Source organism: Tyto alba, unplaced genomic scaffold, assembly GCF_018691265.1.
Source record: "Tyto alba isolate M040663 unplaced genomic scaffold, T.alba_DEE_v4.0 Super-Scaffold_27, whole genome shotgun sequence".
Lineage (NCBI taxonomy): Eukaryota > Metazoa > Chordata > Aves > Strigiformes > Tytonidae > Tyto > Tyto alba.
Genome location: NW_024881301.1, coordinates 26,447,796 through 26,467,085, shown reverse-complemented (window position 1 = coordinate 26,467,085; position 19,290 = coordinate 26,447,796). Strand labels below are relative to the sequence as shown.

General features: G+C 39.1%; 1 protein-coding gene across 1 annotated transcript in view; it reads right to left on the bottom strand.

The window, feature by feature from the left end:
• Positions 1–19,290, bottom strand: part of LPCAT1 (lysophosphatidylcholine acyltransferase 1) — a 75,265-nt gene that overhangs the window by 49,590 nt on the left and 6,385 nt on the right. Inside the window, 6 exon segments of the mRNA XM_032988988.2 lie at positions 2,403–2,461; positions 4,995–5,055; positions 6,595–6,704; positions 16,765–16,979; positions 18,483–18,582; positions 18,585–18,624. Of these exon segments, the coding sequence (XP_032844879.2) occupies positions 2,403–2,461; positions 4,995–5,055; positions 6,595–6,704; positions 16,765–16,979; positions 18,483–18,582; positions 18,585–18,624 (585 nt within the window).

Below are 19,290 nucleotides of genomic sequence, written 5' to 3'. Positions count from 1 at the left end.
TTAATATTAACCAAAAGTAACAAGGTATATTATGACATAAGGCACGTACATATTTACAATTTAAACCGATAGTGCAATGAAGGTTTAAAAATATTTTAGAAAAGCATCTTTCTTCCTGAAAACAAAACAAATATGCAATTAAAAGTCCCAGGCAATTTGCTACAATGTACTTAATGCTATGTGAGCATGACAGGCTGCTATACTTGTTGCAGCATCTGCAAAGATAATTTTTGCATTTGTTACTGCAAACTGTTTGACTGCCATCACACCTTGTCTCAGCCAAGAGAAAATGGTGGTCTACATATATTAACTTTGTTCAGGTCTTTTTCATTTTTAATCAAGCATATGTTTTATATCAACCTGTAAATTGACAGAAAGAACAATGATTGGCAACATTTTAAAACATAAGCGCTCAGGTACCAAGAGGAAATGAAATCCTTAGATCAAGGGGTTGTTAATGGGCTAGTCAAAGAGAAACGACATGAAATCTTCTGACGTGACATGCATCAGCAAAGAGGCAAGTTAGTCCTTATTTTACTTCTGACACTCCTCCCACCTTCCCATAAAAAAACCCTTATATTTCAGAAGGGGACAGACTGAACCTGAAAATAGCCCCTCAAGTGCTCAAAAAGAAACTTCAAGTATAAAAGTTAGCAAAGTTCACTAGGAAGCATCTTCTAATTGACTGAGGAATGTAGACAGACAGGATTCTGGCTGCAGTAGGACATGAAAGTATCTACATCAGGTAAAATGAGTAATAATAATAATATATATATATATATATATATATATATATTAAATCCCTCTTCTGTGATTTGAAGGCCTGAAGTAGATCAAATGAGCTTTGTCTTCATTTCTTTGTCTGTTTAACATCTTTGCTCTCAACACAGACAGTGGGATCGAGTGCACCCTCAGCAAGTTTGTCCAACACCAAGCTGTGTGGCACAGCTGACATGCTGGAAGGAAGAGATGCCATTCAGAGGGACCCGGACAGGCTTAAGAGGTGGGCCTGTGTGAATAACGCAAGTTCAACAAAGCCAAGTGCAAGGTCCTGCACATGGGTTGGGGCAAACCCAAGCACAAATACAGGCTGGGCAATGAGTGGATTGAGAGCAGCCCTGCAGAGAAGGACTTGGGGGTATGAGTGGATGGAAAACTGACTGTGAGCCAACAGACAGAAAACCAAATGCATCCTGGGCTGCATCAAGAGAAGTGTGACCAGCAGGTCGAGGGAGGGGATTCTGCCCCTCTACTCCGCTCTGGTGAGACCCTACCTGAAGTCCTGCGTTCAGCTCTGGGGCCCTCAACATAAGAAGGACATGGACCTGTTGCAGCAAGTCCAGAGAAGGGCCACCAAGATGCTCAGGGGGCTGGAGCACCTCCCCTGTGAGGACAGGGCAAGAGAGTTGGGGTTGTTCAGCCTGGAGAAGAGAAGGCTCCAGGGAGACCCTATAGGGGCCTTCCAGTATTTAAAGGGGGCTACAGGAAAGGTGGGGAGGGACTCTTTATCAGGGGGTGTGATGATAGGACAAGGGGACTGAAAGCGAGTAGATTTAGATTAGATATAAGGAGGAAGTTCTTCCCTGTGTGGGCGGTGAGGTGCTGGCCCAGGGTGCCCAGAGCAGCTGTGGCTGCCCCCTCCCTGGAAGGGTTCAAGGCCAGGTTGGACGGGGCTGGGAGCCCCCTGGGCTGGGGGAAGGGGCCCTGCCCGGGGCAGGGGGGTGGAACAGAATGATCTGTAAGGTCCCTTCTAACACAAGCCGTTCTATGGTCTTTACAAGCATTTGTAACAATTGTATAATTTAGATATTGTAAATAAAGACTATAATTTGCACATTTAATTTACATAAATCTGATTTATATTGAAGGAATACTTCAAATTAGCTTGTGTCTAGCATTCCTTAGACAAGTGTACAATGAATGTAAACATGCACAAGACATGTTATAAAGGTGCCAAGGTCCCAAACACATTATTCTATTACCATTTAGCTAGTAGCATTAATTTGTAACTAACACCCCCACAGGCAGGAGGTGCAGAAGCATCTTCCAGCAGCAAATGATGTTAAGAAAACTCTCCGCACACATTGCAGTAACAGGGAGCACATGTGAACACAGACCCTACATAGAAATTGATATTTGTCTTGTCATTTGTACAGTACTACTTGTAACAAGCTGAATAAGAGCACTGTTTTAAAGGAGTACACTAATAAAAGTAGAAACATGTAAACTGTCTCAATTAAGACTATTTGTATTGCTAGAGGCTTAAAGAATATATATATAAACGCCAATAAGCATTTATTAATGCTTTCCAAATTTCTAAACCTAATTATCTAAGCTAAAAGATTACAGAAGTGCCAATGTACTTAGAGGAAAATGCCCCAGTTACTGCAAGCTGAACTTACCAGTTTGTTTGGATAACGTAAAACCACTGGCTGTACAGGAACTCCAGGAATAAATGCTCCTAGAAGGCACATATGACATATCATTACTTTATAGTGCACTTTGGTACAGAAAAAAATTACTGTAGTGAAGAAAAAATTATACAATTACTGGGCTGATATTTTTTCCACCATCAACTAATTCCTATGCATAAGACCCAAAAGTAGCCTCAAAAGTAATCTAAAAAGCAAGCACTGAAGAATGACAGTGTATCCCCACCTTTTCAGAAGATAAATAATTAAGAATGCTTGCTTGCATTCTCTAAATTATCCTCTACTACTTAGATTAACTGTCACGTACACAAGTGAAAGCCCAGTACCAAATTCAGCTTGATAAACAATTAAAAGAAAATGACTATGTGCAAGGTAGTTAAATCAATATATTCCCTCTGGTCAACAATATTTTTTGGTGAAGAACATAAGCTTTCTTAAGCAAAAGAAGCTTTCAATTTTTAGCTGAGCAACACCAATTTATAGGAAATTTATCACCTCTGAAGTAACAGAATTTAACTTTTTATCTCCCACCTTAATTCCCATCAGAAGGCCTTATTTGTTTATTCTGTAGCAATGGAAATTCTAATAATTAAGAAAGTATTGAACTAGAGCTATTGTACAGAAGTATCACTTCATTTAATATGAAAATTATCCTTCTGGTAAGTAGCACAAGAGCTATAAATTACATTTGCTAATAATTTTCTTGGTTTCTAGCACAAAGATTGGTTAAGCATAGCAACTTCCTTGCTCAAGATTTCTCTAAACATCTTTTTCTCATGAAAACAATTAATAAAGACAGTCTTCACTGAAGCTACGTTTTTTATAGCAATTTACTAAGTTCTGCCTAATATTTTGATTAAAATTAAGAACTGAACGAAGCATACTGTATTCTGAGAATTGCATTTGCTTTACAAAATACTTGCATAGATGTTAAAGTAGTAATTGTTAATGGAGCATAAACATCTTTAAGTGAAGGTTGTCTGAATGGGATCCTGCAGAGATTTGGTTCTTGGCCCAGCGGTACTTTCTATTCAGTCTCCAAAAACAACAGCCTAAGCAACTTCTGAAAGAATCCGAAGATGACAAAATCTGAGCAGTAGATGACAAGACCACTATTTAAACAGAACTGCACTAGCATGCCCTGTATGACTAGCTTGCATGAACACAAACCCAAAAAGCTGTGTAGCAAGAGCAAGGAGTGTAAGCCACATGAGTAGATTGGGAAAAGGCATCCTGAAAGCAGTTACCTGAATAAAGACTTAAAGTCATTTTATGTAAGTGAGGAATTTTGAGGCAAAGGATTTCTGGGAAGCTGGATGGATACAGAAGCAGGTTCCAGTAGGAAAAGTGAGACAGTCAAGAGGCAGACAGCAGCATGTACCAGACCAGAGGAGAGGAAGATAGAGTGGGGATTTGAGGCAGAAAGTGTATGGTGCCTGGAATGTCTATGGCACAGAGGGAGGGCAGGAATTCACAGCTTTAATGAAGGATTCAGGCTGGTTTTCAAAGCATGGTCAGGATTCAGGTGGAGAGAGAGGGAGATGGAGAGTAAAGAGTGAAAGAAGTGGATGTTCTCCTAACCACCACCCGTCTATAAAGGTAGAGCTGAGAGGGGAGGAAAAGCTTTTTGAATGCTTGTTCAGGAGACAATACTGAGATTCTATCAGCCAAATGAATCAGTGCAAGGAATCACAACGTTGGTCATTGTGTTCTATTCTAACAGCAATTTCTAAGTTGTAAGCAACACAAAATATAAGACACACAGTAAGACCAGAACACAATGAGCTAGGCAGAAACCTAGGAAGAGTCAAAACATACATTCACAACTGACTTGTTCACTGCAACCTCCTCACTCACCATCTCCTTACCTACATCATAAAGGCAAGTTTACATTAAACATTGGTGGTTCACTGCAGCATTGGCATTTCTCCCTATTTTAACTGCAGTTTACAACTGCAGCAATGTTCAGTGTTATACCCTTGACTGATTTGATAAGCTAACAGAGTGATATTAACCAGAAAGAGCTTAGAACGTGGATGTTAAATAAATTTTAAAAAATGGTAAAAAAATTACAGCATTTTAACAGTGCTATACTGGCAAGATTCTTGCGCTATCTTCACCAGAACGCAACTCAACAGAAGAGCTGGAGAGAATCAATGGCATACAGCACAGCAACAAATGCTGCAGCAGCCTGAAATAGATACATGCTGATACCTTAAGTTTTATAGTGTATCTAAATGCTTCATGACAGACCCAAAATAGGAAATGGAGGGGGCAAAAAAAGACAACCACAAACAAAAACCCACTAAGAAACATTGGTCCTCCAGCTCATATGTATCTGAGAAGCCAAGAAAAAAATCGGAATTATCTAAAACATTTCGCTCAGCAGTGGAACTACAATCCTTTTGTAGCATCAAAAGATTTCTATTCCAATTCCACCCTGCTGCAAGATTTTTAACTCAACTTCTGCAACAGCAAGCAAATTACAATGCAAGTGGTATTTCAGAAAACGAAGATACAAGAACATTCTGTAGAGAACAGAGAAATGAGCATCATACCTACCAGGCTTGAATGTAATTAGACAGGATCGGTTTGTGCAAGTGCCTTCTGGGAATATCATTATCTTGAAGTAAAAAAAAAGTTGACTTTTAAGAACTGTTTCAATGTGGATTTATTTATAAACACATCTTTTCAAACCTAACATTAACTGATTACAGTAAAAATGTTTTCAGGGAAAAACAGTTCAGTTAGAGTAAAAAAATAGTGCTCAATAAAGAAGTCAAGTAAAGTTCTGTCTCAATAATATTTTTCTTTATCTGTGAATTTGCCTCTTTCTTGACCTCTGATAATAATTTTATTTGATTGGAACATCGACAGCAGCCAAAAACTTGTGCATTCAAGAGAATTTTCCCAAAAGGCTTTGGTGCTGGTAAAAACATATTCTGTTTTGCACCAAAACAAAATTCCTGCTCCCAAGCTACCTGCTTACAGGCTAAGAAAAGGAAGATTGTTATTTTTTTTTCTGCATTTATTACTTGGCACGTACACAGATGTCAGAACGATAAAGACTGAAAATATCTAAACAGAATTCTAACAAGGCAAAAAGTGCTCAAGTTGAACCGAATTCAGAGGAAGAGGTTAGATTGTAAAAAAAGTTTCAGACAGCAAAAAGCCAAGAACTGCTGAAATTCTGTTGAGTTACAGAACAAGACATTTAAAGGAAATAAATACATAAGGGGACAGAGACTAGAATTAACATTACTAGGTTTATTGCCCACTCTGGTACTAGCTTGCTAGGTATTCTGGAAATCACTTCAGCTCTGCAACTCAGTTTCTTCATCTGTAACTAAGAATATTTAGTTTGTAAAATGCTTTGAAATCTATCGATGAAAGCCATGATGTGAAAGCTATGTATCACCTTTCTGTCACGTTGTTTACAACTGTTTTAACGTTTCTGTAGTCCAGTATGAGGGACATAACCACTGTAGTAGTAACAATGCCATGAAAGGCATACTGTATCTTAATCTCAAAAATTCACAAGAAGAATACTTCAAGTTTTCAAAATAACCATATGCTTCTAGAAAATGGAGGCCTTGGGTAGTCATGCCTTCCTTCCCACTGCTTTCTTCTAAAGCACATTATAAATAGTCGCATTTCAGGTGCAGAAGAAACCCCGAGCCACTTATTTTAGCAACGTTTTCATCAAGTGGCCCCATAGAGGTATATTTTGGTTGTTGGAGCGTCTGAATTGCCTGGGCTGAACTGTGTTGGCCAGTATTGCATCTCCAACAATGACAGTATGCCAAAATCTTGAGAAGGACAAGGACACACAATACTCCCCCAGGTATTCTAATGAGCACCTGATTAGTTTCTTCTTACAGGACTTCCTAAATCTGCTCTGGTCTGCCCAATTAGTATTGAGCTGTCTTCCCACATACTTACCCAGTCTCCCCTTGAAACATACTGCAGTGGAAAACTAGTGTTTTGTACAGGTAAGAATCTTACATTTAGTTTTCTAGAAACAAAGCGGGGGGGTGGGGGGCAGAAATCACACACCCCACAAACCATCTAAAGCATCCCACAAGGAAAAAAAATGTGAACTGCATATCCAAAGCTTGGAAATGCCAAATACCATGTGTCACACATTAGTAGTATACAGTACCTGTGGCCATTTACCAGATTGAGCACGCCTCTTTATCTCTTCAACAGTTTTCCTGCGAGAATCCTGGTCTGACCGAGATACAAATACTGGTCGGATGTATTTGATTAGAGCTGAAGGAGAGGGAAAACAGAAACAGGCAAACCAACCTTTATTTCCCCTTTGTTTGAAAAAGATTCCCTCCCTGCTTCCCACTCCCAGTAGTCCTCTGAACAAAAGCTTTGGTACAAATACCTAACTACTATATTACACTGCAAACTTAAATACTCAGCTGAATTATTTCACTCAGCTGAACATTTTCACAATTTTCACACTTTGTACTTGTTCAATTTTTAATAGACCAATACATATACATCACAGATCATTTACGTATGTATTAAGCATACTTTTCTGCAACAAACCAGCTGTGGCTGATAATTGGCCGTTTCCTCTTCCCTCCCCCATCATAAAATCATAGCCACCCCCAACCCAGAAAAGTAGCAGGAATCTCCATGCAAGTGCTTCCAAAAGACACCCTGTGGGTCCAACTGCCACTGTCTTTACTGCTCCTGTCTTCTATGACAGCTCAGCTTCACTGAAGGTAACCAAAGATATTCCATACACAGATTATGTTATCTTTTCTGGGAAATCAGCATCATCAAAAGAAAAAGCATGCTTATTTTCTGAGCTGTCACCTGTTTACCTGTTCCTCATACTACATGAATCAGATCTCAGGCATCCTCTTCCTGGCTCAGTGTGAAACCTCTTATTCATAGCCAGACACAAAATGAGCCTGAGCAAGAATCATTCCACAACATCCTTTCCATGCACGTCTGTCAGAAGAACACCAAGGCTCACTTACAAAACAGTAAGTAGTATATACAGCTCTTTTGCAGTGTCAAAGAGCACTACAAGAGAAGCATCTTCAAATATACTACTTCATGCTTTTAAGCATGTTGTCTTCAAATACCTTTTTATTATTTTTGTATTTTGTAATCTTATTCAAAGGTTCAAGAGTCACTAAATCATTAGCTATTCTATTTGCCAAAAATACAAATATAGAGTTTTCATCTCTCTGACCAGTGCAAGATGAGTACATTGACAATAGCTGTGTAATCTTCTTCTGTTAAGGATAAACTTGCTGCATTAATGGATCAGCCAGTGCTTAAAGTGTGAAGAAAAACAGCATAAGAAATTACAGACCTGTACTCAGCAAAAGCTGCTGGTTCTGGTGTTACCCCACTGGCAGTTTAGCTCACAACTCGCCAAAATCCTTCCATGGTTCTGTGAAACTAATCCATCATACCCTACAGCAAGTTCCCAAGCAATCAGTTAGCCTCTGAAATACTGCTTTCATCCCACAAGTTGCTGAATCTTAACAGACGGTATATCAGAGAAGAGTTACCATACTGTTACACTTTTTCCTACGTGCCTGCTCTTAGACAATATCCATAGAACAATGCTTGCTAGGGGAGCAAAGATCACCATGGGCCAGCTGGGGTTATTGCTGTGGGAAGGTTAAAAAAACCCCAACATACAAAAACCCCAGAACAAACCACAAACAATCAGACACAAAAAACAAACAAACAAACAAACAAAAAAAAAAAACAAACCAGAAAAAAACAAACCAAAACAAACCAACAGAAAAAAAAAAAAAAAAAACAAACAAGCAAACAAAAAAAGAGAACCACCAATATAAAAATACAAAGGAAATCATACTTGGTTTCATAACTCTGTTCATCTTGTTTCTTAGTAATGTGGGTCCTGAGTTTCCCCTACTGCTGCAAATTACTATTCTGTAGCAAAAACATTACCAAGAAAACAAGAAAGACTCAAAACATCCTCAGCTTTCACCCTGAAGTTTCTTTTACATTAGGCCCAAATGATGAAATTGAGGTTAAAGCCAAGGAGTGAACGAGATAATTCCAGAGCTCCGAGACTGAGGATGTGCTACAATCAGGGTCGTCTTTGTAACACGTGAAATTAAGCAAGTGGACAGATTTTACTTAGGACAGTATGACAGATATATTAGACTATAACTTACCCATTTTGAGTCACAAACCACTAATGTAAAAAACGGGAAACAAAAAAATGTACATGCAGAAAATGTAATGTAGAAACCCAGCCAAGCAAGCAGTGTTAACCTGGGAGATTTACTGTTACAACCTTCCCAAAAGCAAGCTACTGCAAATGTTATTCAAGCTCCTAAATAACACAGAACAAATTATCTTACAAATGCAAAACACCACAAACAGCAACACACTCACATGCAAAGAACTATTATGGTATGCTGAAAAAGAACAGAGACAACTGAAAGCTTGGTTTCCTGTGGATTTGTCCTGCCTGTTGAATTATAAGATACAAAATAAGCTGTGAGAAAAGTTCAGTTCATTTCTTGTAGTTCAGATGCTGTTTTCATGCAGCTTGCAGAACTTACTATCTTTTAAATCATCAGCTTTCTTTCAAATATATGTGAAGCCGTCACTATTTCAACCCATCATATCAAATCTTAGCCCAATAGATAGGGTGATTGTATTAAATCTTACTTCCTTAGGGATCAGAGTAAAAAGCTGACAGTTTTTGTTTTAACATTAAACAGCAACTGAAGATCCCCTAAAACACAAACTGCCAGACCCTTACTGGTTAAGTCCAACAGTTTAAGTGAAACTGAAACTCTCAGTTATCAGTAAAAAGCTGAGAGTGTATACCAAGGGAAAGCTAGCTCTGTACTTGTCTTTTCTCATATACTCTTTTCATAACAACTTTTGAAAAGAGAGCACAAGACTACACACACCTTTACTCTCGCCATGTATTTTCACATTCAGTAAATAGACAGGAATCTGAAAATTTAAAGCTGTACCAAGTCAACCCATGCAAGAAATTGTCAGGAGTAGGGCCAAAGGTCTGTAAAGAGAAGCTGAGAAACATACCAAATAGGTGGACAAGGTGAGACTGCTATGAGAAGTCAAGCTGAAACAGGGAAGCCTAGAGACCATACTCTGCTGTAGTATCCGAGGCAAGAAATAGCAGGACTAGAGCAAAATCAGGGCAGGAGGAAAAATCAGCATGCATGAAAATGCTTCCGACAGCTGGCATACTGAGCAACTAAAGGAAACAAGCAGAACTGTGTGATATGCTTAATAAACAGAACATAATCTTAACCTTCTCTGCTCATCAACTGAACTGTCCAAGACTGATTGTAACCAAGGTAGTGAAGACCACAGGTCAGGTATTTAGAGACGTGTTTGCCCATCTCCTCTACATTAAAACCACTCTTAAATTATAAATTCTGGTAGGCAATGGCAGACAATCCCTCAATTCACAAAACTGACCTCGCCAGTGTCAAAATTCCAGATTTTTCTCTAGCAGTGTCAGTCCTACTCAATGTAGTCACTCTTATCCCCAATTTCAGCTCATTACAAGTAGTTCTGAAGACAGGTGACATGCTGTACTCCACCTTCTCAGGCAGGTGTCTGCAATTCAAACAGTACTGCCAGTAATTCATCAAAAGCTCTGCCTTGCAAAGGCAGCCAGAATGCCACAGATATGTTAACGAATGAAAAGTTGCTCTAGCACAAAGCAGCCTTTTTTAAGACAGCCTGCAAAAATTCATAATTACTTTAATTAATTGCAGGGTGGCAGCTCCAACTGATTTCAGAACCATAACTCCCATGCAATCATTTCAAACACCAGATGATGCATAAGCAAAAAAAGGTTTATTTTTGATGAACTGAACACATACAATTGGTGTCAATAAACTTCTCAGGATAACTGGGGGGGGGGGGGGGGGGGGGGGGGGGGGGGGGGGGGGGGGGGGGGGGGGGGGGGGGGGGTGGGGGGGGGGGGGGGGGGGGGGGGGGGGGGGGGGGGGGGGGGGGGGGGGGGGGGGGGGGGGGGGGGGGGGGGGGGGGGGGGGGGGGGGGGGGGGGGGGGGGGGGGGGGGGGGGGGGGGGGGGGGGGGGGGGAAGTGGAGAGAGAAAAAAAAAAAAGTTATTTCACCTCTCTATTTCCAGGAAAATGTGGGTGAGGAAACCTTGTTTCAAATCAAGAGGTGAAGTGCTATTAACATACAACAGAAGAAAGTACTGTAACAAACCATTTAAATTCTGCTTGACAGTTACAACCATATAGTAGATAAAGATACACTGGCAGCATCATCACTGTCTACCAAGCTCAAAGAACACAAAAAGCAACAGAATGGCAACGTGGCACTAAATCCTGTTCTTCTAAAATGTATCCATACACGCATTTTTGAGTAGGCAGTTACATTTTACCACTGTAGAAACATCATCAAGTGACAGATCTGCTGCAAAAGTAGAAAATGCAGAACCTGAGACTTTCACTTGGCCTCTCCCCCAAAACCACCACAAAATCCCATCAACTGGCTCTGCATTTAGCATGGAGGTAGGCTGAGTAATACAGGTAGACTTGCAGTGGGGTATCCATTCACAACCATTTTTCCTACTATGGGAAAAAATACAGAACAGGTTTCTAACAGCAGTTGTCCTCTTGTGTATTCCTTATTTAGGGTTACAAAAATATGAAGGTTAAAGCTGAAAAGTGCTACCTTGAGCTTAGTTTTTTAAGAATTGCCTTATTCAAACATGCTCACAAAGTTCAGAACTCACACCTTTTCTAATAAAGTAATAACTAATATGAAAACTGCTCTTTTCTGAAGAGAAAGGAAATCTGCAAGGGGCTCGGAAGTCTTCTGAAGGTTATGGGAAAAAAAAAAAATTAGAGTTTCAGAATAAAATTGCTTCCTGTTTACATGGAAACAGAGTTTAAAAATGGAAAAAACCCCTCAAACCTACATACGACAAACACACAAAGTTGTATCAATGAACAAAACTGAAGTCAACCAAACTTAGGATCTTTTTCCAGTTGGAGTTATATTGTACTTACAGAGATAGAATAGCCATGGTACTCTACAGAGATTGGTAAAGTCAGTGGTAGTATCTTATTAGAGCAACAATCATACACAGAAATAGATGCTTTTTTGACCCAAGCTTGAGCAAACCACTAAAGCTAAATAAATGTCGAGAACAACTTCTCTGTGTCTCCCTAAATGCTTAGCAGATGGACCACCTGACAGAACAGATACCAAGTACTCCTGTTACAGAGGCAGTGTTAATGGGAAAGTTCTCCCTATTTCCAAAGAGGAGGGCAGGAAACACACAGTCTGTAGGACAAGGATGTCAGCAGTGGGAGGTAAATAATCAATTAAGAGATTCTCTTTAGCTTTAACAGAAAAAAATTCCATGGTATTTGGTTGGCCTTTCAAAATGTGATCTATTTCCTTTATGGACTTCCTGAGGGACAAAGATGTTTTTCACATCACAAAGATTGATGTTTGCTCTCATGCTTGCAATACCTGCATGAGGCATGGCTGTGCGCTTTAGCTTTCTGTTGCCAGTCTAAAAGTATTTTATGAAGGCAGTTGTGTTGGTTTTAGTTTTCCTATATACTGTAGTTTGTAACTTCCATAATTATATTAACTAGGATGCTTAAAAGTGATAGTGGTTTAGTATTCCAGCAACCGTTTAAATGAGAAGTAACTGTTACTGAACTTATGGAAATAAAAATAATCCAATGAGTCCATGATTCCAACCCAAATAATAAAGGCATACCTATAATACACAGATGACACTACAACTATTTTAAGTCTCTCCAAGAGACATAGCATAAGATGTTGGCATTCAAGCTGGTGACCTTAACTATGTTTAAGCTGCTGATTTACAGCATACAAAAAGAAGATATCTGTGATGCCTTCACCTTACAGCAGGTTTTCCAAAAGGGATATAAGGACTGTTTTGATGAATCTCGAAAGGATTTAAATGCAAGATCCTCACTGAAGAATTAGGAGTCTACCACAGTTCTCTTTCCTTGTATGCTTTGGAAGGTATGGGGCTGGGAGGGAAAGCAGTTAGGGTGGAGGACTGCAGGATTGGGTTGCATAACAGAGCTGATGAGTAAGTAATTTGGCATCTTTTAAATTCCAAGATGAAAACATACCCAGCTACCACAGCATAAATATTTCCCACTGAATTACTTATTTCTTGCCTTTTAGTCATGATGCTCAAGAAAGGCCTATAAGGCAGTTTGAAAAGATGAGCTTGAACAACAAGTTTTAAATTTACTAATGTGGAAAAAAATGCCGACAATAGAATTGATAGTTTTTACAGCACAGTATGATTCTCCTGTCCTCTACAGACCTTCTGTATTCTGCCAAGTACAAATTACCTCCCTCCCCTTTGTAAACTTAAGCTAACATATCCTGTATTCACTGCACAGGTACCAACTCCCTCTTCTACAGAGGTTGTGCTTACAGATGTTGAGCCGTTGCTTAAAGTTTAAATTAGCTTATCACCTTAAATTTAGTTTTTAAAAGTTCAGACCACAGATGTTTAAATCACACAAGTTGATCAACAAAATCCCCACCAAAGTGTATTTGTTAACAAATCCATTTTCCTTCTTACTGAAGTATTTCTGTAGTGGCACTGACCACTTCAGCAATGAAAAACAACATTTTATCCAGGTTGCTTTACCAGCCAAAAATAAGGCAGTGAAGTGTAACTATCCAGAATTTATGCTAAGAGCTTCTGACTTGGAGTGGGGTCCAGCAGACAAAACAGGAAAGTTTAAGGACCTGTGCTGATGAATGACTGATCTAACTTCTTCAGCCAATGTAAGGTGCAACAGATTCCCAGATGTCATCTTCCCTGGGCTGCACACTTTACAATGAAGTGGTCCGGCAAACTTCACATTTCTAACCTACCAAAACTCCAGAAAGCCACTGTGCAGAAATACATACCCTTCTGCAGCATCGTGGTAGTGTGCTCCGTCTGTTCAAGCATTCTCTACTTACCTGATACTGATTTTCTTGATGATCGTTGAAATAACGTTTAATTTAGGCAAGCAGTTGCTCCCTAGAGTTTGTTAACCTAGTGTGTGTGTATCAAGTGGATAATTTTCTTCACTAGTGACCACTAATTGAAGAGGTCACAACCCTTCTGTCAGAACAAAAGAACATTTTTAAACTTTTTTCCTTTGTTTTCCTAAAAAGAAGGAAGTTGTCTGAAACAGTCACAAGACTTAAATCTGCTTCTGAAATTGAACTTTGTGGTCTAGGAGAACTGCCTTCAGTTAGAAAGCAATAAAACACTCATATACAAAACTTGTATATACTTGTGGAATACTCCCAATCCCACATCAGCAGGCTTTTAATCACCTGAATTTAAAAGTGGATCAAAAGCTTAATATTCCATGACTGGCAAGCTAAGGGTACAGTAACACAGGCAGCTTCAGAAACCTATTAAAATACTTTCAGAACCAATCTTGGTAAACAGCAATCAGATCTTTTTTGTGTCTGCTAAAGCACCTGATCCCTCTGGTACACAACCTACAATATCCTGACAAACACTGTCGTTACATCAAAAAGCCAACTCATTTCTATCACATTTGGATATTCTGGATGAAGATCTGCTCTTCACCCAAAGTTCTCATACGTGGAAATTATCTTCAAATTTCTTCTGCTGCTTCATTTTTCACATGAAGTCTACTCACATTGTTAAATAAGTGTACTTTATTAAAAACTTCCCAGAAGATTCTGAATTACCATTAGCAAGACTCAAGAGATAGCAAGGTTAGGATCATCAACGGCTGGCTCCAAAACTTCACTGGACACGGTACAACAAGTTTCCAAATTTACAGAACTGAAGAGCACAAATCTAATTGCAATCTTTCTGGGATAAATTCTAAATGAATGTCTAGTGTGTTGACAATTCACCAAGCAATCCAGGAAAAATATGACCACCTTTCCACAGATATCGTAAGAGAAATACCTGTGGTCCAATAACATGTAATACAATTGTGTGTGTGTCTGTAGAGAAGTGTAAATAACAATGGAATTAAAATATTAGATCAAAGGAGGAGAGGATAGTTGGTACTATCTGCTTCACAGAAAACTTATTTGAAGCAGGGGGAAAAAAAAAAAAAAAAAAAAAAAAAAAATCACAACTTCACTCCAGTGGAAAGTTTTCACTAAATTTTATGCCATACTAATCATTACAGTGATTACTTACCTCTCTGTTAAGGTCCATGTGCTTTAATAACACAAACTGCTATAATTAACATTGCTCACATAAAAGTGTTCCCCTAAAAACAAAAAAGATTTTGAACTCCAAATTCCAGTTACGACCTTTGCCATGCCTCATTTCCACAGCATTTTTCTGAAAACTTGATAAGGAACTCCATTTTTGTGGTTGCATGACAAAGTGAATGCAGCTATACAGGACAAAAACTCATTTACTTGAGTGCACTGTACATTTCACTAATATTCCATCAAATCACTGTATGTAGTTTTCTGGTGTTTCTATTTTTCTGTAACTGGTTTTGTTCACACATTACCAAATCAAGTGAATAATTTTTAAAATTTATTGTATTAAGTCTAGAGTTTCAATGGATTTCTTTAAGAGTTACCTTAAAATTAAATTAGGTATACAGGAAGTAGTTTGAACTACTTGATATGAATTATTTGTGCTACATTCAGGGTAACTACAACTTCCATATCGTCCTTCGGTTTTCCCACTAGTCCTCACTGAATCCATTACATGGGACAGTTAATCAGCTATTATAGCATTCTGTCAAATGCCATGCTGCTGTTTCATCATGTTTCCGTAACACACCATGGCCTGGAGTCACCTCATCTGGCTTGGGTCCTCCAAACAATCCAGCTGCAAGTAAATAAGAGCTCCACACAGACTGCTTTATTTTGTTGACCTAGCAATTATTAAACAGTCAATTGAGTCAGCTGAGAAAGAAGATTAATCTGCCCCTGCTTCTATGGCTGGACTGCTCCTAAAGCCCAAGTTGGCCTGGATACACCTACACTGCACAGGAGTGTCAATATACCATCTCACAGCAGTATCTCCTTTCAGTATTGGACAAGGGAGTTCTATTTCTTTTTGTTTTCACACTATGCTTGTTTGCATACATTTCTTTTTAAAAACACATGCCTATACCCTTTTTGTTCAAAGCATCTATTCATTTTTACACAGATTATTCACTGCCACAAACTTTTATTAAAATTTATTAGTCAGATATTCAGTGAAATCAAGATACAGCTACAGTTCTGGCCTGAGTTTCACTTGATACAGAGACCTTTATACCAAGAGTTTCCCTACATGAAGCTTCCAGATGCAACCACTCACCATTTGTGACTGTGTCTCAGTTTCTGGTTTTGATCGTGTCCTTAAAAACCACATTGCTGATGAAATTTTAGGGGGATGACAACACCAACAGCCTGATTCCACCTAGTTGAGAAGGAACTCAATGCTTTTGTTTAGACTTTCAAATTAAAGAGTCCCTACCTATGGCCAAAGTAAAATCTTTTGTCCTTCTAATACTACCCTTAAAATCCTCACAGTGAGACACAGGAAGATTCTTTGAACGTTGCCGGTCCCTAGACACAAAATGGTGGGTTTCTTCAAAATGCTTCCACATGCACTTTGCTTAGAAGTCTATAAGCCTAAAGCTTACACTTTTTTTTTTGGTACAACTGCACCAAAAATCAGAAGTGTGTCTCTCAAGCCTTTGTGAGAAGCTACACTGATAATTCCAAAAGTAGTATTCAAACACTGTTGACTTGGGCATCTGCAATTCTTATGATTAAATCTGAGCGCACAACCACCTGCTCTTGGCTCATCTCTCACACCCTGCCTGAAACTAATTTACTGATCTATGAAGGATTAGCAGCTCTTCTTCAAGGCAGTGTACTGTTCAGAGCAGACAACATTCCTAAAGCACATTTTCTAGGATGGCATCCCAACTTGCACCAAGAGGTTTTGGTGGACTTTCTTTATAGCCTCACCCTCTGCTTCTATGGCCCCATCCTAACTTGCTTTTCTACGTGTCAGGTCCTAAACTTGCAATTTCACTGCAAATTTAACCATGAGTTGTGTAGGATTGTTTTGACTTTGTACAATAATTCAACTTTAGAGAAAGGGGAAAAAACCCACAATATCCCCTCCCATTTTTTCTGTTGACATTCAAAGTAGACCAGTTTTAAAAAAGTTTCACCATATATTATAGCAAAATTTTCTTTGTGTTTCAGGCCTTCTCATACACAACTAGTGAGCTTCCTAAGTAATAATTTTTAATTGTTCTTGAAAAATTAAGTATCTACTGACTTACTTCCCCAAACAGGAATATCTTTGCTTTCTGCTTTCATCACAATGGAGGCGAAGGTCATAGTTACTGGAATGGCATCGAAGTAGGAAGAATGGGGAGCCACAGTTAATATTGCTGCTTCCGCCGGCAACGCCCGTCTGCCTTTTACATTTATCCAGTGGAATCCACCAGCAAGCCACATCATTCTCATGATTGCTTTCAGCAAAATATCCACTATCCTGTAAAGAGTTGAGAAAACCGTTATGCTGCCACAGGAATACCTTAAAATAATGAAAAAAAAAATGTTACATAAAAACTTTGTAAGCATGACAAAAGTACAGATAGAATATGCTGCTTAAACAGAGCAGGAACACAGCATAGAACTTTTGTTTTTTCTTTCTCAGCAGATTTAAAACCGCTTTCAAGGTAAGCTATTCAATTTCATTTCATGCCTGAATATTAATATAGTAAGTTTGGCATTTATTTTAAATTAATTTGATTCAGACTATGTTGAGTTTCTTCTACAGAATGTCTAATAATGCTTTCCACTAAGACCAAAAAAGCTCTAATAAACTGAGTCCTGAAAAATGCTATTAGGATATTGCTAGAATGCAACAACTCTGATTCTTGGTTTTAAGTTTACCCAAACATAAGCAGTGCAGAAATGTAGGTCAGAGATTCTCAAACACAGGAATGCCTACAGAACACATCTGGGAGCTTTGGAAATACTTTACTTCCTTCACTTTTCCCCATCTCCTAAAGGTGGGTGGGTGGGCGTTGGTTTGTTTGTTTTTTTTTTTTCCAGTGGGGTTTTGTCTGCTTGCTTTTCAAACTGTCTGACAGTCATGAAAAGAGAAACATTTACTTTGAACCAGAGTGCAAAAACCAAACACCACAAATTGTTATACTCACAGGGGTTGGAGGCTGGAGAGCAGGGTGACACTGAAAACTGGATGAAATGGGGGAACAATCTAAAAATATTCCAACAACTGTATGCAAGATTGAAGGCTGGACATTATTCCCTTAGTTATTATACTGATATCTTTCCAAATTAAATGTAAAATAGCATGTCTCTGTGGTTCTCAACCTCCTTCCCTCCTGTGATGTAAAATATAATCAACTTCCCTCATGCTAGTGCCAGCTCCTAAACTTAAAGTTCTCTACAGAAGACGTGATACACTCCTTTCTTCCTCCTCAAACAGCAGCTTTCATGGATGGTGAACAGTGTCTTACATTCTTCCTTAATTAGCATTCCAATATCAAAGCAAGCACAGACTTATTAATAAGCACCAAAGCACGGGGCAAGCCCTCAAAGAATCAACAGAATTTTTGCCAATTCATCACAGGATAGCAAACAATGGGGTGAAGCAGTTTAAAACAACAATTTAGAATATGAAATCTGGGCACATTCTGTAGTGTCAATCTTCATAACAAGAAGTTGACAGTACAGGAATAATTGAAATTGAAGGATGTCACAATGAAGCTTCACACTACATCCTCAATGAAGAGGCCAAAGATGATCAGTTTTTCTCCCCGTAAATCTTGGGTCACCTGGTAAATCAAACAGCTGTGGTGTTTTTAGTTTCTCATCTGAGGAAAGTGCTTAAATATAAATTTTTATTTTTTCTTTTGAAGAGAAAAGGAGGTCGGGTGGGACAGCTATCAGATATTTCCGATCTTCTCTATTTCAAACTGATGAACTAAATAATGACTCTCAATATATTACCACATCAGTGACTTACTTTCGCCACCAGGAGAGGGGCTTTTCAAGCTCTTGCTCGTCAGATCCCATTGAAGCAATGAAAGCGAAAGGCCAGGCCAGCAACATCATAAAAGCAGCAAAAAGAGTCGGACAGGAAACAGAGTCAAGGTCATGAAGGTAATCTGCAAAATCCAAAACAAACGCATTATTCTAACAGTCTCGGACTGAAAAAGTCAGCAATTCCTAGAAACTGAAGTCTTAACTTTAAAATATAATGTTAAAACCAGCAGAACATGCTTTGATTCCAAACAAATAATTGTGGTGTATCTGTTACAATTTTGTACTCACCATTCTTAATTATAGATGAAACACAGCACACTCTTTTAAGCTAATGCCGTCTTAGCTTTCCACACTTCTTCACACCCTATATTCGTCAGTGAACACATCCGCATGCTCTTTTCTCTTTCTGCAGCCTCACATTAAGTAAATATTTAGCATGGGTGTGTTGTAAATCTCACTGCACTACAGAGAAATCAGTCCATCACAGCAGCTCCCAGTTAGTGATGTGCACTTCAACAGGGTGCATTCACATAGCAATACAGGACCCAACCCAAAAAGCTCTTCCAGGACTGGGCAGGCACCAGTTCCTCTGTTTTAAGATCTTGGAACTAAAAGCTGTGGGGAACCACAGTGAGCAACACTGTGCAGAGACCTCTGTACAAACATCCAGACACATATCAGTAAGTTCCAGGTCTGTGCTGACAGGTACAACCCCCTGGAAAATGGAGATTATCAATGGGGAAGCTGCAGTGACCCTAGCTACTTCTGCACCTCCCCGAGCACTGTAG